At 41.8% G+C, this 26,793-nt stretch overlaps 1 protein-coding gene across 2 annotated transcripts in view; it reads right to left on the bottom strand.

Annotated features, from left to right (window-relative positions):
- glra1 (glycine receptor, alpha 1) overlaps positions 1-26,793 on the bottom strand; it is a 137,438-nt gene that overhangs the window by 50,162 nt on the left and 60,483 nt on the right. For both annotated transcript variants that reach the window (XM_031317114.2, XM_031317113.2), the window contains 2 exons: positions 18,219-18,286; positions 4,776-4,999 (listed from right to left, as the gene is read on the bottom strand). In XM_031317114.2, coding sequence (XP_031172974.1) covers positions 4,776-4,999; positions 18,219-18,286 — 292 coding nt within the window. The remainder of the gene's footprint in view (positions 1-4,775; positions 5,000-18,218; positions 18,287-26,793) is intronic.

Here is a 26,793-nt window from a genome sequence, read left to right on the forward strand (position 1 = left end):
TCCCTGTTCAGATGCACCAATCAGGGCCAGGGGAGGGGTCTAACTGCGTGTCAATCACTGCTCATGGACACACATTCATTCTCCCTTGTGGGGGGAGGGGCTTAGGAGACCGTTTTGGGCTTTAGCTGAAAGGGGGTTGAGGGACTGAGAAGTTGTCAATGTTCAAATTTTTTGGCTAAGTCCTGGATCTTCGCAATCCTACCTACAGCACCTTGAACACCAAAACATTTCTCTTTAGGATCCCAGCAAACCACCCCAACCAAAAAGTAAGCAGTTCCCCCTGCTGGACAACGAAATCTAAACTTAGTGAAGCCTCTTCATTTTCTTTTCTTGATGCAAATGATTGGGGTAAGGTAATCGGGGTAAATGCCGATCTCCCATCAGTTAAAAAATGCCAATATCTACTTGGATCCGATTGGGATATCCCTACAAGAGAGTGTTCATTTCACGAAGACAGAAAACCCGACCCCAGCTCCGGTTCCATTTGTGCAGAGTTGGAGCTGTCAGCAAGTTGTCACGGCGTGCAGGGGGTGATTCGGCTGCACACACTCAGTCCCCCTGTTCTGCTCTAACAGGACACCCGCTGCTACAACACACACGTCCAGTTGGTCTGATGTACAAAATAAACTTTGCCGCGTCTGCACATTGTTAGTTAGTCCGTGACAGGATGCTGAATATGTATTACACACATGATGTAGCCTCCACAGATGTCCCACTTTCTAAGGAAGAAGACTTCCTGTCTGCTGCATCAGGCCACCTAAATGCCAAAGAAAAAAAGTGCATTGCTTTATATTCCTGGAGCTTTAGACGGAGTTGAGCCTCCAAACCCTGCAGGTGATTTTTTGCTTTTGTTCCACTGCAAGCATATTGCATGGAAAATCGCACATTACTAATGCAGGACAGATGCTGAATTTGATGACCTCAACAATGACTGCCATTAACAATAGAAACTGATGTTATTTTCTGAATAGGGACACATCAATTCAATGTGCAACGTTAAAAAAAGACAAAAATAATGAAGACATTAATTTCAATGGACCTTGACCTTCTACAAACAAGTAACCTATTCAGATATTTTAAGAAATCTGCTAGCATCCAATGAACTAAACAATTGTCAAAATGACTTCTGTTTGGGAAATTACTTCGATTTGGGGAATACTACTGTTTTGGGAGCATAGTTCACATGATGCTTTGATAGATGCAAGCAGGAAGTATAATGTTTCAATAGAGTTAGTGACTAGCTGTGGGCAACAATTCCTTTATTTCTCAGGCCACCAAACTGTTAAACCTCACAATGAACCAATGATTGGGTTCCCATTTAACTACTGGGGAATTGTCGGGAAATTATAGTGTGGTCTAGACCTACTCTATCTGTAAAGTGTGCTGAGATAACGTCTGTTATGATATGACACTATAAATAAAATTGAACTGAAATTGAATTAAATTGATGGTGATGGTTTTAGCAATGGCATACTCTAGGTTCCCTGTTGTCACGCGATGTATTCATGTAATTTATTATGGTTTTTTTTTTTGTACCTGAGTCTGTGAGCCTACGTCTGTGGGTGTGTGTATGTTTTACCTGGCTGCAAGACAAATTTCCCCTGAGGGATAATAAAGTTAAAGTTGAAAATTAAGGGAATCAATGCTGTCTGATGGAAACAAGAAGTAAGCAGTTCAAAGTCACACGTTCCCTCTCCTCCATTGTGGCTCTATAAAAACATCCTGCTACTTCTGTTTTTGCTCCTTACAGGCAGGAGTCATAATTCACTTTGTGTCTAAAGAGATTACCAGAAAAAAAAAATGACAAATGTTGTTGTTTTTCTGGTGAAGACCATCATCCTAAAATAAAGTGTCATGGATTTCTCGAGTTTCCCTTTTTTCAGTATTTCCTTATTATTTTAGAGAAAACTAACATTTGATCAGAATACATGATGCATTTTGGCATGCATCATAGATTTTCCTTTTGATAAAGCACCCCACGTGCACAAATGGGACCAATTATCAGCTCAGAGGAAGCAATGCATTTTCTTTTGAAGTACAGCGGGATATGTGACTACATACGAATGTTGTCGTCCAATCTCTAAATGTACACGTTTAAATTGTTGGAAATGTAACACAGAAGACGGCCAATTACTTCATGGCCTTAGGGTCCTGCGATACGGTCCAGGAATTTTGGACCGGGATACATGATAACCTATGTGAGATTGCTGGGACCCAGGTTCCATTCAGCCTAAGATTATTTGTTCTGGGAGATGGGTCAATCCTAAACGGGATATATAAGCACTTAAGAAGCTGGGTCCAGACTAGTTTAATGATCGCCAGAAAGATTATTTTAAGAGGATGGAAGAATGAAGAGGTGCCGTCAATCCAGGAGTGGGCTTGTGAGATGGCTAGGGTGGCACCGTTTGAAAAAAATGTCATGTAAACTGATTGCCAGATTGGATGTCTGTACACTAGAAAATGGGGAAAGTACCTGAGCTTTCTGGAGGGCTCCTAAGGAGCTTTGTGCTGGGGAGAGACGTGTATGATGGGCTTATGGAGTTGTCATTTATACATATGTTCATTTGGTTTATTGTCTATTTTGTTATTCTTTTTGTTGTATGGTCTTGAATATTGTAGTTACCGTGTCATCTTTTTTTTTCTGTCTGGGTGGGTGGTGATGATGAAGCCAACATAGCTTTTATATGTTTAAAAAAATAAATAATTGTTTATCACAAAACAAAAAGTTCAATTTCATCTTGGAGGAGACGTGGCCATCGGTCATAACTCCGTCTCGCGCTGCTCCATCGTTAAGCGATAAACATCAAATAACAGAGTAAACAACATTTACAAGACCCACTTCCTCCTTCTTCCCCTCGGGATGGTTTAATATCCCGAGCCGCCTCGTCGCCTCCGAGATCAAACTGATCAACGGAGGGTTCATTCTGATGTTGTCAAGTTAACAAATGAAAGCGGCAGAGGCGGAGCGCGCAGTTCATCCCTTTTCTGACGATATTTCTAAAGGGCCAATCTAACTCCTCCTGCTGGACACGGAGGTGAAAACTGCGGTTGATAACGGATTAGACTTGCTGCTGGAATACTAACAGGCTCAGTAGATTACCATGGCTGCTGCATCTTTTTCTCATTCGCCCCTCAGCAGAGGCAATAAAAGCGGAGAGGAGGAGGAGGAGGAGGAGGAGGAGGAGGAAGAGGCACCGGCAGGCTAAAAGGTTTGTCGGCTGAAGGCGGCTATAACTCTGAGAGCCTTGAATAGAATGTCTTGGAGATACAAAAAAAAAAAAGGGGAGGAAGTAGGGCTCTGGAGGAAATAAAAACCTCCAACTTTGACGCAATAAGAGCACTCTAAAGCAGAAGATGAAGGTCTTTGGAATGCAATAAACTGGAAGTCAGAGCAGTCACTTTCTATCTTCCATCATAGTTTTATAACTGATAGATTCAATATAACCTCCAGACTTATAACCCTCTGCTATGACTCCAAACTTTTTTTTCTATTGCTGTTATATCTCTTTTAAAATGATCATTGAACTGTTATACTCCGCCAGTATCAAGGCACTGTGCTTTTTACAGGTGCTAAAAAGTGAGTTACATTGTTGCACTTTTAATGAATTAGTCTGGATATGAGCAGGGGACTTTTGTATGTATCAATGCTGCAGTAATCACTTTAATAACCAGCAGGGCTGGGGCGATACGCTTTTGTCCCGATTCGATTCTTTCACGATACATGGGTGCCGATTTGATTTGTATTGCGATTTTCATTCATTGCGATTCTAGAAGTCTTGCCATTCGAGTCATGAATAATGGGATTTTCTTTTGCTTCTTTAACAAAAACATAAGTTGAATGATACACTTCTAGAGACCATATATCATGAGACATTTCTAAAAACGAATCGTTTTCTAAAAAGAATGCGCATCACACGTCATCAGTCAGTCTGTCATTACGCTGTCATTTATAAAAAAAAGTACATAACATATATATATACAAAATATTCAGCATTTTCTGGAATTTCAGTTTTGCTGGAAACTGATGGTGTTGAGCATCAGCGTATGAACAGAAAATATTAAGGTGAATCATTGGTAAAATAAATAAATACAAAATATCGATTCTAGGGAAAAGCAACGTGATATCATGACTTTGCGTAAACATACACGCCCACTTTCTTAAGCCAAGTGGCGTGTCATCTGTACGCATTTTGAGCTATCCGCGTGTATGTCTACGCTGTATACAGCGGACGTAAACATACACGCCACTTTCTACAAGTGGCGTGTTATCGCGTAAACATACACGCCACTTTCTAAAGCCAAGTCTGTACGCATTTTGAGCGCCGTATACAGCGGACGGGTTGGGTTTAGGAAAAGAAGAACCGGTTGGGTTTAGGAAAAGAAGAAAGCGACGGTTGAGTTTAAGTCCTGTGTTTGACCCATCCGCCACCCCGACCAACCTCCCTACGTGGATTTTCGCCCTTTCATACTACTCGCTACGGCGTAAATTCACACACAATCGCAAGGTAATGTGAGTCAATGGAGGCCAAACGGCGTTGATAAACACGCTAAAAAGCGAGTATGCGTCTTGATAACACGCCAATTATGGCATATGAATTGGCGTGTCATACATACGCCACTTCTCAGTCTGGGAAAAGAATCAATTTTAAAAATCGTTGGGAAAAAAAACAACACACGATACATAACATTTTCGATTTCTTTCCCCCACCCCAAACAACCAGGCCTTTTTTTCCCCCCACAGTTGGGATGTAAAGCCTCACACTTCCTGCGCTCACCGTATGCTGTACAGCACGTTGCCGTTTTTAGAGATGCGTAGCAGCTTGTTGTCGGTGGTGACCTCGTGGAAGTTGGCCCCCTTCTCGTTGGCGAAGAACAAGTCCGGTTTCCAGATGGAGTCCAACATAGAGGGGTCCAGGTCCAGCGAATCGTCGGGGTACTCACTGTAGGCCAGCCGAGGGTCGTTCCACTGCTGTCTCAAGAAGATGTTCACTCTGTAGTCCTGAGAGGAGACAGACAGCGGAGATGTTAGAGAGGGAGATGCATCTGTTCTAAAGCTGTGGATGGATGGCAAAACAAAATCGATCACACATTCAGTGATATTGATAAGCGGCATTACAGAGAAGAACAATTTCCACACCCACAGGAGCGGGAAACTGACCAGAATGCAATGCACCAGCCACCCGATAACCAATTTATCTTGTTCTTGACACTTTTTTTGTTTAAATGTTTAGGCCTTTATTACAGTACAGCTGGAGATGTGAAAGAGGAGAGACAGGGGGAATGACATGCAGCAAAGGGCCGCAGGTCAGGGTTGGAGCTGCGGCCGCTGCCACAAGGACTGAGCCTTTGTACATGGGGCGCCCACTCTACCAAGTGAGCTATCCAGGCGCCCCGCATCGTTCATCTTTTAGCTCATATTGTACTATCACCATCATCACTGCTGCTCTCTCCACGTTCGACTACCACGCCTGCATCCTCTTGAGGGCCAAAGGCTCTCTGAAGCAGACGAGGCACGGCCGAGGGAAATTGATTTGGAAGAGAAATTAAATTACAACAAACCTGCAAAAGTTATAAAGCAAAAATGCCAGAAACAACTTGGAACTTCGACGGAAGGATGTAAACTGTACCCGCAGGGGAAATGTTCCCTTTAAAAAAGAAAAGGGGAAAAAAGGCTCATCAACGGTCATTGCACTGCTGACTCAAGATGCCGGCACTCCATATTGAGGAATGGATGGACAGATGTACCGATGGAGTGATGGACAGGATTTTGCAGTTGGGTGAGCAGGTGGTTATGGGACTTCATCCATACATCTTTTTCTCCTTCATGCAGCCTCAGATCCTCCTCAGCCTTTAAGACGTTAAACTTTATTTTTACTCTTTATTCGTATTTTGGTACTTTTCCTTGGAGGCTTGTGTTCGCTGTGGTTTGGTTTTAAAGTTGTTTTTTGTTTTTTTTACAAAACACAACCACAGAAAAAAAAATGAAGTTACCAGAAATAGAGGGATTCATAGACAGGCAGATGGATATGTGGAGAGTTGGCCTGGTACAGAGCTGAAGGACATCGAGCTGCTGCTCCCTCTTTAGTCTTACACCAGGAGATGGAGAGATACAGTGGGACGACAGTCAGAGGGATTGATGAACAGGAGATAAAAAGGCTGCAGATCGTTTCTCAAAGAAATTCACAAGTCACAGAGCCTTCAAAGACGAGATAATAATGAGTGCTTGTGTTGGGTGTTAGGGTTGTTGTTGCAATAAGGAGGATCGATTTCTAAAGCACAAAAGGATAAAGCCTTTTCCTCCGTGACTTAGAACATATCCAAATCAGTGTGTGGTCATGGTTTTTGTTGTTGGGCAACTTCATGTCCTTCCTTATTGATGATTGTTACAGTTTCTGCAGATTTCACCAAGTCGAGACCATTATAAATTAAATTTAAGACATTATTATCACAACATCAACTCAGCCCTAAATAAAAAAAAAAAATTCAAGCCAAGTATCGTTAAAGTTGTACTTCCCCATAGCTGAAGAATAAAATCAGTTTTATGTCTGTGGTACAATCCAAAATAGACTTGCGCCAATAACACGAAAGCTGATTGGCTGCAATATAAGTTGCATATTGGTCTCATTTGTAGTTGTAATATTGCAAAGTTATATTTGAACTAGTGAAAGAAAGAACTACAACACCACGGAATTAAAACAAAAAAAGACAGCATTAGAGATAGCGTTGCATGGACGCAGGAAAATTAAGACCTTTTTAAAATTAGTATTATAATAATTTTTAAGAACACAAAACTTTAGCAAATTTAAAGTGCTCATATTATGTTTTTTGGCTTTTTCCCTTTCCTTTATTGTGTTATATACCTTTTTTGTGCACGTTATAGGTTTACAAAGTGAAAAAGGCCAAAGTCCACCCCAAAGAGACTTACCATCTCCAACAGAAAACACTGTTCACAAACTGCTCCAAACAGCTCTATTGTAGTCCAGCCTTTACTTCAGAGACAAACGTGGTCACTTTGGAACACACGTTATAATGCTCGCCTAGCTGCTAGCATGGCACGCCCTCATACTCTGGTTCTGACTGGCTAGTAGTCCTTACCTAGCTACTGTGCATGTGCGACTCCCAACAAAGATGGAACAGAAGTGAGATGTCTCACTCTGTAGCTAAAACAGAGAGCTCAACACACAGGGTGAAAAGAGGAGCTGCAGCAATGTGCAGTACAACAAAAATATGGTGTTTTTTGAAAATTAAACCATGTAAACCTATTCTGATATAACCTCTAAATACAATTATGAACCTGAAAATGAGCATAATATGAGCACTTTAAGACTTTTTAAGGCCTAATATTTAGATTTTGAAATTTTTGACTTTTTAAGACCCCGTGGAAACCCTGTTTGAAGTGAAGTCTTATTTTCTCTCTTAAGTCTTCTATAAAGGCAGCGATCCTTGGTGCTGTTTGCAAACCATCTACAGACCGTCTTAAGAGTAACTGAAGAGACTGAAACTAAATATGTGAATGGACATGATTCTCAGACACAGCGGATACAGAGTTCTTGGAGATACTGAAAAACGAATATCTGAGCTGGACACCAATGGTATTCAGGTGTGCCAAAAATATTGACTTGACACAACTCCTGGGTTTCTTTTGGTACCGACCACTGATACGGTTTGTTCAAATATTGTGTAATTAATACATATTTGAATGTTTTTTTTTTTTAAATCATGAAAGGTTCTTAATCCAAGTAGCCCTAACTCTAATACCCTAACAAAATCTGTGCGTCTAAAGGTTTAGTGAATAAAGCCTTAGTGTATTGTCCTGAATCATGCTAAACAGCCTATTTTAGTAAAATGAAGCGCTCTGCTGAACATTTCTTTGCGGCCTTCAAAGTACAAGGCATCCGTAGCATTAACTCCTCATGTAATATGCAGTACGTCCTGTACAAATAAGCCTGCAGTCAAATGTTTGACCTTTGAATCAGTTAATGCTGCTGATCTGCGCTTTACTGATCCAAGTCTGGGTTTTAAAAGCTTTCATCGAGCTGGAATGTGAGCCAACTGGAGGTTAAATCCAGACTGCAGCGCGGAGATGAACCTCCACCATGTGGCTTTAAAACCTTCAGCCTCCGCTGTTTAACTGAACGATCAATACATCTCTTACAGGACTGACTGTGTGTGCATTGGGTGCGTGCTTAAAAGTGTGTATCCCTGCACTTCTACCTTTGTGAGGACCAATTTGAGTTTTGGTGAGTGAGCACTTTTTTGTAAATGAGAAGATCTAAGATAATTTGTAACGACTAAATAGACCAAGTGTCAGTGACAAATTAACTCATAGCAGATATTTATGGGTCAGTAGAGCAGGCCTGACCTGTCAAAATGTATACAAATATATTTTTTAGGATGTTTTGTATATAAATGGAAACAGCAGAAAATGTGTGTTTTATTGCTGTTTTGCCATTCAAACTTAATACATATACTGCATTGTGTGTTCAGTAGTGAATAAGACACATTTAGAGTTTTCTCAAATTAAATATTTGACTTGAATAAATGATAAAGAGCGGTAAATGAAACTAGACAATTTAGTCATTGTAACTTCCAACTTTGACAGTCAGTTACTACTCTCAGAGCTGCAAGAGGTAGCTCAAACGTGTTTAAACAAAGGACTAATGGTGTCATTTTTCAGGTGAGAGCAGTCAATTTGTCTGGTCCTCAGACATCACCTCTTTTATTGGTTGTTTTGATGGTTAGAATTAGATTAAGGTTAGTGTTGGAATTAAGAATCGATCCAGGTAGAAGATATTAACTGTTGCTCCCTCGGAGCTTTATTGTATAACCTCCACCGCCCATTCTCCCCTCCCTGTTTCACAATCAGAGATGGAGTGTCTTCATTCAGCATGGGATGGCATTTAGCTCGCCCCTCCATCCCCCTAATTGTCAATTATTCTCAGAAATATGGAGCTTGGCCACTTTGGCCAGGCTGAAACCATCATTAAGCTGCGTGGTGTAGCAGAAATGCTTCGCAGGGACAAGCCACGGCCATGTCAGCAGCCCCAGCGGGTGGCATTTAAAGGAGCAATCAGCCACAGTACTGCGTGCGTGTGTGTGTGTATGTGTGTGTGTGTGTGTGTGTGTGTGTGTGTGTGTGTAATACAGTCACATGGCCATCAGCCTCAGTGAGACCATGTTTATCACTGTTTATTAGACGGAATATCGCACATGAAACAAATGAGCTTGACCTTTCAAAAAGGAGTCGCCTTTTCTTCTGCTCGAGAATATGATAAATAACCCGAAATGGTGCAGAGATGAGGAGCGTCTGTCGATGGAGCGAGGGAGCGAGGGAATAGAGAAGAGAGGAACGAACCCACGCCAGGGTCATCAGTCATACGCCCGCCTGTGGTTTGACACCAGCTTCGAAAGGGCGAAAGTTGAGAGGAAATGCCCTTTATACGGCGTCGCTAAAGACTAAGATAATTATGAATTCAATGGTAGCACGAGTCAGACTCTTTCACAGCTAATTGTTGTGATGTCGCTGAACTATTTTTTTCTTTTGCACGGCAGCGAGATTCTCACGATAGCACAAGATCACGCGAGAATCACAGGATCACATATCACGAAAATCCATCTTGTCAGGCTTCAGGTAATGCGTTTGTGTCTGAACATCAGCGGACCGAACCAGACAGCGTCCGGCGGACAGATGGTTCATCCAATCACCTGCAAAGTATTTTTTTGATAGTGCCTGCCCTTTTTCTAAACAGTTTCCAATGACAGCTTTACCAACATAACTGTTAATGGGGCTGTGCAATTAATCATAATGTTAATCGCTGTTACGATTTTGGCTCCTAATGATCACAAAAACAGAATAATCGAGAAAAACGATTATTTTTGCACATCGCGTTCTGCAAGTAGACTCTTATCTTAACCTCTTGTCTTAGGTTCAAACGGGAAAAGTAGGAAGGGAAATTTCACAGTTCTAGGTACCCCGTGTTAAATAATCGTGATTCCAATATTGACCAAAATCATCGATATATGATAATATATAACAATAATCGAGCAGCTCTATGTTGTAAACGAGCCTTTCACTGGATCAGAAAACAGGAAATACTCAAGATTCAGTTCTCTCAAACTACTTAATTAATTCTCGATTAGCCTGTCAGACCATCACCTCCACAAATGCACACACACACTGCAGTTTCACCTGTTAAAGGAACACGCCGACTTTTTGGGACTTTAGCTTATTCACCGTATCCCCCAGAGTTAGATAAGTCCATACATACCCTTCTCATCTCTGTGTGTGTTGTAACTCTGTCCGACGGCCCCACCAGTAGCTTAGCCTAGCATAGATCCTGGAGGTAACAGGTTCCATCTAGCCTACTGCTCTGAATAAGTGACAAAATAACGCCAACATGTTCCTATTTACATGATGTGATTTGTATAGTCACAGCGTGTACAAATAACAAGGTCACATGAGACACAGCCATCTTCTAACCGTATACAAACTGGGAACTATATTCTCAGAAAGGCGAAGCACTGCTACTTCTGCTCGGGGCTTCTCAGGTACTGCAAGCATATCACTCCGCCCAAGTAGCAGAAGTAGCAATGCTTCGCAGACGAGAAGGGTATGTATGGACTTATCTAACTCTGGGGGTTACGGTAAAGAAGCTAAAGTCCCAATAAGTCGGCGTGTTCCTTTAAACACAAAGCGGCTTTATTTTGACATCCTTTGAAAGCCAATCATGAAACAACAGATGGTTTCATGGAGAAAAACTGGTCATCTTGGGGATGTCATGCGCTCCATAAAGCTTCAGCATCATGGGTCAGAGGCTCCTCGTGGCTGCAGATAGATGCACATTTAGTGGATTAAACTGAGGGGGGGGGGGATTGGACAGAGCAGCATTCTCCCATTCAAATGAGGGGAAAGAAATGTGTGGGTGCAAAATAAAGATTTCAGGGAATGATTAAGATTCAGGAGTGAATGGATGACTAATTCGATGTTTATTAAAACAAAATGTTGAGGTTAATAAATTGGGGGTATATGAGAAAATCTGGAAACCATTTCACCAATTTATAAAAAAAAGGAGACCTAGGGGAGCTTCTACAGAGGGTAAATGTGGGAAATGATACCTACAATTCAATAAGTGATGAACGCCAGAAGGGGAAAGGACTGAGACATGTCTTGGGGGGTGACAGCAGAGGTGCAATTCCTGTTTGTTTTTGTATTTGTGCGTATCATGGCTCTGCTGGGGGTGCCATTGTTCTTTACATGTGATACTGTCATATCATTTTTGCTGTTAGAGTACAACAGAGGTTAAGAAAGAAATGTTGTTGTGAGCTTGGGTGGGGATTGTTAATAGTTGTAATTGCAATGAAAAGTCAATATGTCCTCCTACGGACAGGGGAATGTACTGCAGGATGTTATGTCACATACGCATGATGATATGCAGTAAAAAGTGAGACTCCTATGGCGTCTGTAGGCTCATACTCATGGTTTAATATCCCGACATAAAGCCGTTGGACTGTTAAGTGCCGCCACGCTGCTAAGAAACCATTAGCAGAGGAAATGCTGTACTTACACAATACCACACTCATTTCAGCATGTATTAAATTCAGGCAGTAAACCATGCATGAAAGACTGCAATCTTACTACTACTCCTCTTCTTCTTCTTCTTCTTCCTCTTCTTCCTCTTCTTCTTCTCCTTCAACAACAACAAATGCAAGAACTACAGAAAAACAGCAGCAGCCATATTCTAATTCCACGCCTGTCATAACATCCTGCCGCCTCCCTGGATGCTGCTCAGGTAGGAAGGAGCGATAGGAGGTTACGGAGTCTCACACATTATGGCGCCACATCTGCTCTGCCCAGACAACATTGCACTGAAAGAGAAAAATATGCTGTTTTTCACTGTGTGGCCTCGAAATAAGCCGCACCACCACCAACAGCAGCACTGTGGGATGCCAAATCAATTTACAACAGCAAACGTCTCTCTGGAGCTCGAGGTGATTTTGAAAAATGAGACATTTGCCCGTTGAACTGAGCATTTTGTGGATGTCTGGGAAAGAAAAGCAAAACTAAGAGGCATTAAGCGACTGTACATCAGAGGGAGACATTTTGCAGCAATTATACCTCCAAAATGAATGTGGATTTCTGCTCTGAGACAGTATTTAGACCAGAGCTGTGAGACTAAAATAGTGCTAGATCAAGAGTGCTGACTGTGTACAGCTGCAGAGACACAGTGCAGATATAATAAAGTCCACAGACACAAGGTCCAATACATACACTAACTGACACGCACAAGGCAGAAATACTGTCCACTTTTTCTTTATTTTGGTGTTTGAGATTTCAAGACTTCTGTCCCTCCTCTTGGCTCTGTTTTCAGGCTTTAGTAAATCTAGTCCTTGATGTTGACTTTGGCCAATCACAGGCCATTTCAGAGAGAGGGTATTCCTATTGGCTGTTCTACAAGTGCAGATGCGCGTGCACGTCCCTTTAGATGGTGAAAGCTTGATTCAGTGACGGAAAATCCGGCAGAATTGGAAGGATAAAAGGAACCCAGAAGAAGGATGATGGACTTCTCAAAAAGAGTCTAAAAGAAAGTCTGACAAAAAATGTAATATAACACGTGTCAATATTGGCGAAGCGTTTCTGAGATGGAGAGAAAATGTTAATAGTTTAGCCTTCTGCTAACCAGAGTCAAAGGCTCACGGCTGTGGCTAATTCAAGTTCATGTTTCTGCAGTCTTTATCCTTGACGTTCCACTTCCGGGATTGCTCCGTTGCCGACGAAAATTTCGCCGGATTTCACTCCTTTAGGCTGGATATCCGTTGCCTTGGGCTTCCTTTGTGTTGGCATTTTAAACTCATGAGGACGATAGTTAACCTTTTCTCAGATCTCTGCAGGGTAAATCCAGACAGCTAGCTAGACTATCTGTCCAATCTGAGTTTTCTGTTGCACGACTAAAACTACTTGTGAACGTACACATGTTCCACCAAAACAAGTTGCTGCAGCGCTGTGGAGGAAGGTCTGGCAAAGCGAGACTAATGTTTCTGTAGCTAGCTAGACCTCGAATCACAGTATGTCATCTCAAAGGGCTTTACAAAGAAAACAGAATGGTAGTTTTCATAGAATGGCCGCAATATAATGCCAGCAAGATACAATGAATGACTAGTACTCATACAGGTTACTGTATGAAGAGAGGGGCTGAGGACAGAGAGGGGAGAGCTGCAGCAGGAGGGCTGCATTTTACTATTCTGGTGGGTTTCTTGTGCCTTTTCTAGAAAACTTCGTACCCCAGTTTAGAATGTTTCTAGGAATTAGTATCTAAAAGCAACCTGGCAGTTTACTGTTGCTCTTCCTTTGAGAGCCACTACAACCACGATAGATGGAGAGAGAACGAAGGAGAGATATGCATGGAGAGAGAGAGGGGGGGGATAAAGCTGACAATCATACTTTAAGTAACACAGTGTAAAGCATGGGATGGGAACAAATGAGCAGTGAGATAACTGTGTGTAAGTTTGAGGGAGAGAGAGAGACAGAGAGTCAGAGAGAGAGAGAGAGAGAGAGAGAGAGAGAGAGAGAGTGAGCGAGTCAGAGAGTCAGAGAGAGATGAATGTCACAAATAGTACAGAACAGCGTATATCCTACGAGATTGGGTTTATTAGGCTTTATACCTCATATCTAACCTTAGGATTTGGTAAAGAGAAAGACGACAATAAAACACATTTATATTACTCATACATAATGCCATTCTGGAGAAAATGGAAGAACTGTTACAGCAATTGAGTGTATTATTACGTGAGTCGGAAGCTGAGAATGTCATTTTTCACTACGACAGTAAGAACCATTTCACCAATTTTATTGGCGATAATTATAATTATAATTATTGATATTGATAAGTCAAAGTTTTCTTAAACTCAAAATATCATTGAATTTGGATATTATAAGTCTTGTGTGACTACACGTCTGTTCTTAAAATAAGAGGAAATAATGGAGGGAGAAAACGAGTTGTAGAGTGGGATGAAGAGTGAGAGAAGGGGGTTGCGTGTTTGTCTGAGTGTGTGTGTTTGTGTGTGTGTGTGTGTGTGTGTGTGTGAGAGAGAGAGAAAGAGTGAAGTGAACGAGTAAGCGAGCAAGGAGAGCGCTGAAACAGGAATAAAGCCGCGTACCGCCGGGACTTGAACACGCACTGCGCCATTCTGACGACTCCATATATCACTGTGCTCCGGCCCCAGCAGCACTGTGTGTGTGTGTGTGTGTGTGTGTGTGTGTGTGTGTGTGTGTGGGGAGGATGGAGGGATATTGTAGTCTACGTTTAAAGCGAGAGCTACATAATGCAATGAACACCATCACTGCATCGAGAAAACCGTCCTCAGCCTCTGGAGCTATAAAATGGATTTTCTGGTTTGATAAAAAATAAATCCAATTATTTCAGTTGTTTCCGCTTCTAATTCACCCTTTGAGAGATAAGGGCAACATCACTGACTCTGGTCGTCAGTCTCAGCATCCAGAAGTATAACTTGATTGACGTGTTGCTCTGACAGGCAGTGGGGGTCAGACGCTCCGATAACATCTGAAAAATCTAATTTTTTTTAGGGCAGGGAAAAGTCCCAGAGAAAAAATGGGTAATCAGGAAAATAAATGGGAGAAACCTCAGAAAGACAAACTGAGGAAAAATCCGTCATTCAGGCAATCCATGCTGCTGTCAAGTTCTCACTAAAAGATAAAGATTACAACCTCATGGTGGCACTAGTGGTGAAACCAGGGGATCATCAGAGCCATAAGGATACATTGTCTGGAAACCATGAATGTCTGTACAAAGTTTTGTGCCAACCCCTCCAGAAGAAGTTTGAGATATTTCACAGGAAAAGTGAAAAATTTTAACCCGCTGGTGGCGCTAAAGGAAAAGTCAGGGAATCACCAAAAGCATTGGGACTCATCCTCTGAGGACCATGAATGTGTCTACAAAATTGTGTCTCAACTCATCTAATGGTTATTTTAATCTGGACAAAAGTGGCTGACCCGCATTTGCTGCATCTCAGGTTCTTAAATTGCACCCCGTTTCTTCCTCTTGTCTTAGTCCGTCCCACCGAGGAAGCACGGGAGAGACGTGAGGAAATCACACGAGGAGAGAGGAAACCAAGAAAGAGTTGTGAGATGTCCTTTTCTCTGAAGCGTCACTTGAATACATCAGATGTATGGGCGGAGTTAGCAATGGCTTTCCGCTGCACGGCTTCTGGGAAGGCTGCTCTCGTGTATCCTTGCTCATAGCTCCTCAGAGATCCCTCCTCCATCTTCCATCCTCGTAGCCTGGCTCCGCCCTCCTACGTACTTCCGCTCAATTTTCATTTCCCTTCAGTACTACGTCTGCGTTTGTGGTATATTCTTGGGTTTTCTCCGGCCAAATATTTGGCGGTCCGATCAGCGAACAGAGGGAGTGGCTGAGAACGATGACGTTGAGGTTGTGCGCTAGTATGAGTTGTAGTTCCGTAATGGCGGTGGAGAAAGATGCGAGCGAAGCTATTCGGTCCGTTGTGGCAACGCTGCCGAATATCCAGAAGTTAAAGCCCGAGCAAGAACAGTCTTTGCTGAGTTGTGTTGGTGGCCATGATGTTGTGGCCCTCCTCCCCACGGGGTTCGGGAAAAGTTAGATTTTCCAGCTCACTCCGTTAGTGGTGAAGGACTTGGCTAAGGCGAACGCTAGCGATGCTAAGCCGACGTCACGACCAAACGTTAGCGATTGGTTATGGCAGATCCAGAGTGGCTCTGGGCAGATCCAATAGTTTTAAACTTCAACAGAGTACCCACCTTCAAGGAAGTTAAAGGTCCCATGACATGGTGCTCTTTGGATGCTTTTATATAGGTCTTAGTGGTCCCCTAATACTGTATCTGAAGTCTCTTTTATATAGACCTTAGTGGTCCCCTAATACTGTATCTGAAGTCTCTTTTATATAGGTCTTAGTGGTCCCCTAATACTGTATCTGAAGTCTCTTTTATATAGACCTTAGTGGTCCCCTAATACTGTATCTGAAGTCTCTTTATATAGACCTTAGTGGTCCCCTAATACTGTATCTTAAGTCTCTTTTATATAGGCCTTAGTGGTCCCCTAATACTGTATCTGAAGTCTCTTTTATATAGGCCTTAGTGGTCCCCTAATACTGTATCTGAAGTCTCTTTTATATAGACCTTAGTGGTCCCCTAATACTGTATCTGAAGTCTCTTTTATATAGACCTTAGTGGTCCCCTAATACTGTATCTGAAGTCTCTTTCCTGAAATTCAGCCTTGGTGCAGAATTACAGCCACTAGATCCAGTCCCACAATGAGCTTTCCTTAGGATGTGCCATTTCTGTGTCTGTAGCTATTGAGGAGGAGGGGGGGGGGGGCAAGGTGGAGGGTGGGGGTGTGGCCTTGACCAATTACCACTTTGCTCGTTTGAAAGCCATGATGTCTCTCTCTCATGGGTGGGCCAAATTTTCTGGGCGGGCAAAGCAGAGAAAGGGGAGGTAACCTTTCCCCTTATGACATCATAAAGGGAAGATTCCAGATCGGCCCATCTGAGCTTTCATTTTCTCAAAGGCAGAGCAGGATACCCAGGGCTCGGTTTACACCTATCACCATTTCTAGCCACTGGGGGACCATAGGCAGGCTGGGGGAACTCATATTAATGTTAAAAACCTCATAAAGTGAAATTTTCATGCCATGGGACCTTTAACACTTGTCAATGGAGAGTGGCCAGACTCTCTGTACAACAGGCTAACATCCTTGCTCCTCGGAGCAGAAAAACAAGCTTTGAGACGGCCTTCATGAAGGAGGGCCAGAACCACTTCCAGTTCAAGCTAGAAGCGAGGAGCTTTTAAAGAAGAGAAGTTAGATCCAGCTATTGCCATCTCTAGAGCCACGCTCATAGCATGACTAAACCCCTCATCAAAATGACCCCAGGGTGTTCTTATACATCTCTAAGTTTTGATAAAGGCTTTTTATTCCTGTCAGATAAATTACATTTTGTTTTTGTAGACAGCTGATTTTTTTGATTATCTGATACGCCAAGTAGAGCTGGGCAATATATCGATATTATATCGATATCGTGATATGAGACTAGATATCGACTTAGATTTTGGATATCGTAATATCGTAATATGGCATAAGTGTTGTCTTTTCCTGGTTTTACAGGCTGTATTACAGTAAAGTGATGTCATTTTCTGAACTTCCCAGACTGTTGTAACTGCTCTATTATTTACCTTTACCCACTTAGTCATTATATCCACATTACTGATGATTATTTATCAAAAATCTCATTGTGTAAATATTTTGTGAAAGCACCATTAGTCAACACTACAATATCGTTGCTGTATCGATATCGAGGTAATTGGTCAAAAATATCGTGATATTTGATTTTCTCCATATCGCCCAGCCCTACCGCCAAGTGTGTGTTAGTGTGTATTAGGGAGGTTCCGCGGGTCTTGACCTCCGTGTCCACAATGGTTGCTGTGACCCTGCAGAAGGTTTGCACAGCTGGCAGTCCTGATACCTTTGGTGGATGAAAACACGATTCATGTGTTTTTACCGAGGTTGGAGTGGCGAGTGTGTCCTGGTTTATTGCAACATTCATGAATGCCATGGCTACTGAGATCATCTCTACACGCGCACACACACAGACACACACACACACACACACACACACACACACACACACACACATATTACAGTTCAGTGTCACCATATCTGCTTTGTTGCTCTGTGAAGGTTGATGGTTCAGTTATATTAACACTAATGGATTTGCTGTGTATTGAATGAGCGTAAATCACCCACCCCCCCTCCCATTGCTTGCAAACAGGCATGACAGCAGCACCACCGCCGCGTTGTTATGCAAATGGCCGCGGCAGTGATGCTCTCTCTCTCAAATGAAGTGTTTGAAATGGGAGACAAGCTCAATGAGGCGGATACTTTTCTTAACACTCAGAGGGCAGAAGGCTTTTAATTTTTCAAAAGGACATAAACAAAAACTGAATATCAGCGCTGCCGTCGTTTCAATTAATCACATTTTTAAGTACAAAAATTGCCCCAGCTGAAATGGAGCTACAACGAGATGTGACATTTTTCCATTAGCAGCCCCAACCATCCCACACACAAACACACACACACACACACACACACACAAGTGGCGAATAAATAATATCAAAATCTACACGTCGAGCTGTGTTACAAAGCCGTGTTAAGAATAACTGAGCTTACCATTGTTGTTTCAGCGATGGACCCAAAACTGTTGATAAAAATGTTGCAGGTTACGTTTACCGGCGGACCTGCAGAGAGGGAAGAGAGAGGGAAGAGAGAGGGAAAGAGACAGAGAAGTTAGATTTTATCTGAAAGTTTTCAACAACCTGCATGACATAAAAAAAAAAAATTACGCAACTTAAAACTTAATCAAGAGAAGAAAAATTTGAGATAAAAGCACCAGAAACTCCAAACAAAGACTGTATTTTCTGCAGAGATTAGATTGTTGTTAACATTGACAGGAAGTTGTGGTAGTTTGACATCTAGTCTGATAATAAGGCTAAACTGACAGTTTGTTTTCACTTCATTAATCAGAGTGACATTGTGTGTGTGTGTTGGCTGTTTGCTGTGGAGGGGAAGTAGCGTTAGTTTGCCCCGGCGGTTACTCGGATCAGTTAATTTATTGTCAGTCGTGTCGATCGGAGAAATATGCCAATTTCAAGCTGCATTGACTTATTTCTTTGGCCACTTTGGGGGGGCAACAAGCTGTAACACAACACTTACACACGTATACTGTACATTATCCACTTATGTAGCAGTTAGGGTGAACATGTAAGCAAACAGTTGCCCAATTAGACATCCAGTGACACGAAACAACATTATCATCTCAGTGGAGTGTGTCCACCTGATGAATGTCTGTCCAATCTTTCTTCTTTGAGCTCTGGTTGGGTCTCCACCAACTCCACAGAAACATATGTAGCTCTTGAGTTCTTCCCCAGCTGACTTTATGTGTCTGCTGTTTGGTGCTGGGCAGGTAATGTACAGCGGGTTTCTCAGAAATTGTTACTAATAAAACAGAACCACAACTACATTTGCAGGCTGTAAAAACAGAACAATGAGCAGTTAAAATACTCCGTAGAGCTGAGGGGAATTGCTGAGCTTTTGATAATCCTCTCTTAGCTTGTCACAAGTGAGTGACTTGATCCATTCTTGATCTAAAAATACTGATTATGCAGCTTTAAAGTGCTCATATTATGCTTTTTGGCATTTTCCCTTTCCTTTAGTGTGTTATAGATCTTTTTTTTTCATGTAATAGGCTTCCAAAGTGAAAAAGCCCAAAGTCCACCCCAAAGGGACTTACCATCTCCAACAGAAAACAAACTGCTCTAAACAGCTCTATTGTAGTCCAGCCTTTACTTCAGAGACAAACGTGGTCACTTTGGAACACACGTTATAATGCTCACCTAGCTGCTAGCATGGCACGCCCTCATACTCTGCTTCTGACTGGCTAGTAGTCCTTACCTAGCTACTGTCAGGACACGCCCTCATACTCTGCTTCTGACTGGCTAGTAGTCCTTACCTAGCTACTGTCAGGGCATGCCCTCATACTCTTCTTCTGACTGGCTAGTAGTCTTTACCTAGGTACTGTCAGGGCACGCCCTCATACTCTTCTTCTGACTGGCTAGTAGTCCTTACCTAGGTACTGCGCATGTGCGACTCCCAACAAAGATGGAACAGAAGTGAGATGTCTCACTCTGTAGCTAAAACAGAGAGCTCAACACACAGGGTGAAAAGAGGAGCTGCAGCAATGTGCAGTATTAAACCATGTAAACCTATTCTGATATAACCTGTAAATACAATTATGAACCTGAAAATGAGCATAATATGAGCACTTTAAGATATACATCTCATCCATGCTTGTTGCCTTTTTCGTGACCATTTTTCCGGCTCTGGCACGAGACATTAACATCCCCATTTTAATCCTGACTACAAAACTGTAATTGGCTTAAAAAAAAGAGCTGTAAATGAGCACAACACCAGACCGTTTTGAATTGCTGAAAAAAAATTGTTGCTGCGATACCAGGCTACTTGAAATCCTCCCCTCTGGGCAGAGAAACAGGCTTCTGAAAATTCGGTGAAGCAGATTCAAACATTCAAATGAACCATAAACCACCCCACTGCATTTTACCTTAGTTTTATACACATGTGTTGCATTCTTTTAGATCAATTTAACCTTTGTATTGTATTTCATGTTGTGTGTATGGGAACTGAACTGAGGAGGATTGTGTGTTTCAGTCCCTGTGTGTGACCGGATATCAGAGTAGCAGGGAAGACTACAGCTAAAGTGAGTTGGTGACAGACTGCAGGAAGTAAACAAAGTGAAAGAAAGTGTTCGGTGAGGTGGGTTCCAGCACAGGCTGTGCTAAAGAAACGAGTCGCTGACTTAAATACTCCGACAGTGTCCGAATGCAGCAAGTTTGGTCAAGAGTCACTGAGAAGGAAAACTTGTAAACATCTCATTACGACCTAAGAAAACTAGAAAATCAATTTCACATTTCACATCCCCTTTGAGACTTAAAAAGCGTCATTTGAAAGGAACGCATAATGACAAAAATAGTAACCCTCACTCTCCTGTCAGAGATGAGACGAGGTTGGTTTTTTTCAAGGTTGTTTTCCAAGTGGGAGTAAATAGCATTCGGGCCTTTTGCAGCCGCTCCATTGATTTGCTGCATTACTAAGGTTGTACAAACACAAATGCGATTACTTGGCGGCAGGAGTGGAGTTGCACTGAGGAGCGCGGCTCTCATCTCCGTCAGGCAGTGGACATGATATTGGCTTTAAGTGCTAAATCACAGCGAGTGAACTCTTCTTATCTGAAGTAGTCGCTGCTGCTTTTGATGATGACAGAGAGTCAATGTACCCAGTAAACGGCAGATCTAAAATGTAGTCAAATACAAAACTGAATTAGAAAAGTGGCACTGTTACAAACTAATGCTTTACCATAACATAGCTCCTTTGCAATACGGCTCTGCACTTTTCATGCAGAGAAATGTATTAAAATGTGTAGAAAAAGTGCCATTATATAGTCTTTGTCTATGAAATAATTAGATTGCTGCACACACAATTTTTGCAAAACTTTTGTAATGTGATTACTGTAATCCTATTATATATAATCCACTCTTCATCAGGCATTCATCAGATAATTGTATTTAATACAGAATTACAGAATGTATTTTTTTTTTTTAAAGTCAAGGGGCTGCATGAGAGTCATATTCTCACACACACGCACACACACACACACACACACACACACACACACACACACACACACACACACACACACACACACACACACACACACACACACACAGGTTGTGTTTAAAGTCCCTGGCTAAATTCAGTGTCTAATTCCACTTGCCGGCGGCTAGCTGCGGATGAAGGAAGGGGTCTGGATTATTTTGATGGCCAATTACTCTCCCTGTCACAGTCTGAGGACTGCTGGAGGCCGCTGGGGAGGAATATCATCTGAGAGTCATTCACACACACTCACGCACACAAGCACGCTACTGTGGTTAAGCCATAAGAGTAGAATCATAGGGTTGAAGATGCACGGTTAAGCGGGGGAAAAAATCATTAAAGCTAGCCGGAGGCAACCGCTCCCTATGTGGCTTACATGTATAGCATCTAATTAGAACAAACTATAGATTACTCACAGAGTTGCGTGAGGAAAGCAGGGTGAGGTAATAAAGATGAAAGAAAAAAAAAGCAAAGAAACAAACTTCCACATATTTAATCAACCAGGTTTGCTTCCAGTGCAGCAAATGAAACTGGCTGCAGATGAAATGAGTTTGTTCCACAGTAGCTAAAGAGAAATAGCCGCGTACCGTAGCTGACTGGGGAGATCAGGATACTTAAACTGCCAGGATTAGAGGTTCAATTACCTCAAAGGTGAAAGATAACCAGTGCTTAGACTAAGGGAACTATGGAAGTCTTATGGTGTAAAGCAGGGGTCTTCAACGTTTTTTAAGCCCAGGACCCCTTATGGACCCCTTATGGACCCCTTATGGAACCCTTATCTGAAACAGAGATGAAGCAGCAGGAGTGTAAAGTTGCATATTAAACTGGGCCTACAATAACGTGTGGGGCAGCCTAAAGCTTTTATATATATATACCTTTTTCGCGCATAGTTCTATTCAAATAATTGTCGACATGATTTCATAATGCATGTTTTAATGTTAAACATATATGTGGCACAGTGAATCCTTGTTAACTGTATCTGTGGATGGCTACCTTAGTGACTACTTTACCTATAGGCCAGTAAGCCTATCAATAATGGTTTTTTTCCCCAAATAAGCTGATTTATACTTGCAAATAATATGTTGGATTCATGTTGGATTCATGTCATGGTAATGTTTTTAATGCAGTACCTCTGAGGACCCCCGAGGGGTCCCGGACCCCCTGTTGAAGATCTCTGGTGTAAAGTCTTAAAACACCAGCCAGTCAAGTGTGACACTATTGGGCTTCTCTTGACTGAATTTGATGCATGGAACTACAACCATGGTGGGTCATGGATTACTGTTTGCACTCCTAACAAACCACACCACCATGCATCGGTCTCTCCTCCGTGAGCTGATACTCCCATTTTCAGTTGTGCTGCTATTCATGAGATTCATTATTTTATGGTTCTATAGACTTTCAACAACAATCACCCAGTTTCCGAAATATGACCATAAAATCTGGTTATAGAACATGATGAGAAAACGGGGGAGTAGTCGCAACTACTAGGGGTGTGCAAAAAAAATCGATTCACATTCGAATCGCGATTCAAGCTCTACCGATTCAAAATCGATTCATAAAATTCCAAAAAATTGATTCATATTTTTTAATTAAAAAAAAAAATTTTTTTTTATTGTATGTCTACTGCAATCACATGGGGAAAGTAACTACATTTACATACTGTGAATCGTTTTTTTTAAATCGAGAATCATTTTTGAATCGAATCTCGAGCCTGAAAATCGATATCAAATCGAATCGTGACATTTTCTGAATCGTGCACCCCTAGCAACTACCTTACGCCACTGAGGAAACTGAACTATTTTTTTCTTACCATAATAACTACATCATGTGTACCTTCATCTATTAGAAAGTGGCGATGCAAAGTATCAAGAAAAAGGTATTCACATGAGCAAAAATCTACTATGGAATGGTATTTCATAAGGGTTGGGTTGAAATATGGACTGCTTTCTGTATTATGGATTTGTTGCCTTTCTCTTTAGAGTTCATTGAAAAACACCTAGCATAACATACAGAAATTACATATGCAATTATTTTCCCACTTTTCTAACAATAATGGAAATTAATGATCCCTTTATTTGGCACTGCAGGAGTTGAAGCAAACTGAGTGTAAACACACTTGGAAACTTCTAAATAGACTCTAGACGCTCCCTGGTAAATGATCCCCCCAGCCCCACCACCTGTCTGTATCTGTCTGATGTATACAGGCTCGACAATCCCCGTGAGCACAAGCTCTGATACGTCTGAGTACATCAGAGGGTTTATCCATAGACGGACTGGTATTACATTTCCACTGTGTTTTTTTCTCAGAATGGCTTTTCAGGCCTAACTCAAGTCCTCTGACACATTTCCTCTGCATCCTGGCTTTGTTCAAAATCCCTCCTTCAAAGTCCTCTCGCTCCGTGGCAGAAGGGGGGGGATATATATCGTAATTTGTCTTCTTTTGACGTCCCTTCGCAGCGCGTGACGCGGAAAACCTGAGGAAGAGGAGGAGGAGGAAGAGGAGAAGCTAATCTCCCCACCCCCCATCCAAAAAAAAATTCTCCTCCTTCTGCTTCGCTCCCTCTTTTCTGGCACAGCAGTTCATTTAATAACCATCCAGAGAGGGAGAGAAGGAGAGAAAGAGAGAGAGAGAGAGAGAGAGAGAGAGAGAGAGAGACAGTTTTCTATATAGCTTTCCAATAAAGACAGAAGACGTGGGTGCAGCAGAAAACGACAGAAAGGAGAAAGAAGTGACAGCTCATTAACTGTCACGGAGGGCAGGCTGGCAGTGTGACTCACTGGCGACTGTAGCTGCACACTCATTTTTGCCTCAGTGTGTGTGTAACAAATGCCCGAACCACATGCATGCATGCACACACGCATACAAACACACACACACACACACACGCGCATCTGTACTTCTATGGATTACTTGTAAGTACACTCAATGACATAATGCTTTCCATAGCCTCTTGTCTGAAATGAAGGATTCTCAAATAAATCCATGTTGTAATCTATGCTGCGCTTAGTTTTTTTCTATACTTTTTATACTATTGTTTATTCTTTGCAGTATGTTTGAGTATCTCTTATTAGTCTATTAGATGTTATGTTGAGCCTTGGCTAAGCCCCGCCACCCTTGGGTCCTGTTGCTACTTCTCGTAATCTTTTTGAGATAAAGTAGACACAAGGAGGCTTCTCTAGTAGGCAACAGTTGATTTTTCTGGCAGAAAGACTGCCAGTAGCTGTGTTTCCACAAGCGAAATTTAAGCAAACTTTTTTTAATGTAAAAAGAAGTGTGAATTAGGTGTGTTTTCATAGATAGCGAGTAAACTAGGCTACAGCGTAGTTTGGTCAGAAGTCGGTGCTGAAGGCCACACGTGGCTGTAATCTGCCAGTAATCACAGTAGAAGAATTAGAGCTTGCTAACTGGAAGCAAAACAAGTCGCCTTTGCAATCTAACCAATTTACGGAAGAAAAATAGAGAGAGGTGATCAGGAATTTGGTTCAAGGCATTTCCATATCCCGTTCATACCATCAACTTTTTTGCGCAATTAAGAACATTTTATCCAGTTTTGCAGTTTCCATCCAGTTTTTTTAATGCGATACTTCAAATTTGTGCATGGGAGGTATGTACTGTATCCACAAATATACACAAACACACATAAGTGATACAATGACAAACACATACAAACAGCGCATACATTAACCTATAGTGTAAATACAAACACACACAGGACAAACACTTATAGGAGCAAATGAGCAAACATTCTCGATAAACAAATACACCAAATTACATAAAGACACAAACACACACACACACACACACACACACACACACAAATACACGCACAATAACAAATACACACACAATAACAAACATAAAGTAAGCAATAAAACGGGCAAACACACACACACATACACACACACACACCACTTATTTCAGATTGTGCAGATATATATGCAGGTGCATTGGGGCGTGCATGGAACACACACTCGCATGTTAAACTCAAGAACACATACAGTATGCATGGAGCTTACACGCTGCACCGCACTCACACAAAACACACATTAACACTCATTATCATATGCTTTTGCACGCATGCATACTGTCTGCACGCCTCATTGCTGTTTAACCTTTTGTAGCTGATAACATTTCAATATGTGGTTCTACACAGTCCTTGTCCTCTGCATGCATCCAAAGTTGGTCCCTGCTGGCCACCGTACAGCCAATCAACACAAAGCAAATCCATTGCCTGGATGATTAAATATCAAAATGTAGTTTAAACTGTTGTATAAGGAAGTAACTTAAAGGTAAGTAAATGGACTTTAACGCCCAAAACTATAAACAGTACTGACTACTTTCATAAAACTGTATTGAAGGGTTTCATATTTTTTATGAAAAATGTATATGAATTATTTAGACTATACTGTGAATGTTCTTGTGAAATACAATTCTACTCTACCAGCCCTTGGCATGTGAACTTAAAAGTAAAAGTCACTGAATATACACGCATATACTCCCCCTCACTCAAACACACACACACACACACACACACACACACACACACACACACACACACATGCTGAGTAGGCCTGATGAGGTGCGTCGGCACGAATAAATACCCCGCCTTCTTCAACTGAACTCCAATTTCATTAAAAACAAGTGACAACAGCAATAAAGCTGGATGAAACAAACGGCTCGGCCTCAGCACTTCTGCTAACTGCAGCCACTGCAGCCTCTTACTGAAGAAATGCTCTAAACCTTCCCTGAGCTCTCGAATTTCTGTGTCACGCTCAAAACATAAGCTGTAGAAACAATTTGTACAAGTCTGCGCACCACAAACAGGACAGCCGACCGGCAGTTTTAAAATACTACTGTGGTCATCTTGGACCACAATATTCACAAAAATACTTGCAAGATCATGGAGGACAGACATTTATTGCAGAAATAATAAATTTAAAGAATGATATGGGACATTTACTGTACGAATCACTGCACTATAAAATTTTTTTATAATTGGTGACTTAAAATAGCCTAGTCCAATTGAAGTATATTTCATGGAATATTGTAAAAAAAAAAAAAAAAAAAAAAAAAAAAAGAAAGTACCATGTACTCTTTTAAAAGAGAGAAACTATTTTGCTTGCTGGTATCGTTTCACCACATTGGTTCTCTGTAGAACCTTTGAGTTTTCAGAGTGTCTTGTTGCTGCTCATCAGCATCTACTCATGTTTCACCCCGGAGCCAAACTGACAGAGAGGTGGTTATCCAGGAAGTAGATAGGTCTAAATAGAGATGGAGTGAAGATGACAGCCTGATAAACTTGCCAGGGAAGTGCCTGTAATTGCTTTTTTAATGATTAATAGTTGGGCGGATTTCTATCCCCCCCACTCTTGGCAGAGTTGAAGGGTTTTTTGCCGGTGTCAACTTAACATCTCGTCCTCGTTGTGATTTTTAAAATGACAGTGGATGCGGCGGCGAGCTGCCTGCCAAGGATGCGAAAATGTGGACACCAGACATGACATGTATCCATACCTAGAC

Source organism: Sander lucioperca, chromosome 1 (genome assembly GCF_008315115.2).
Source record: "Sander lucioperca isolate FBNREF2018 chromosome 1, SLUC_FBN_1.2, whole genome shotgun sequence".
Lineage (NCBI taxonomy): Eukaryota > Metazoa > Chordata > Actinopteri > Perciformes > Percidae > Sander > Sander lucioperca.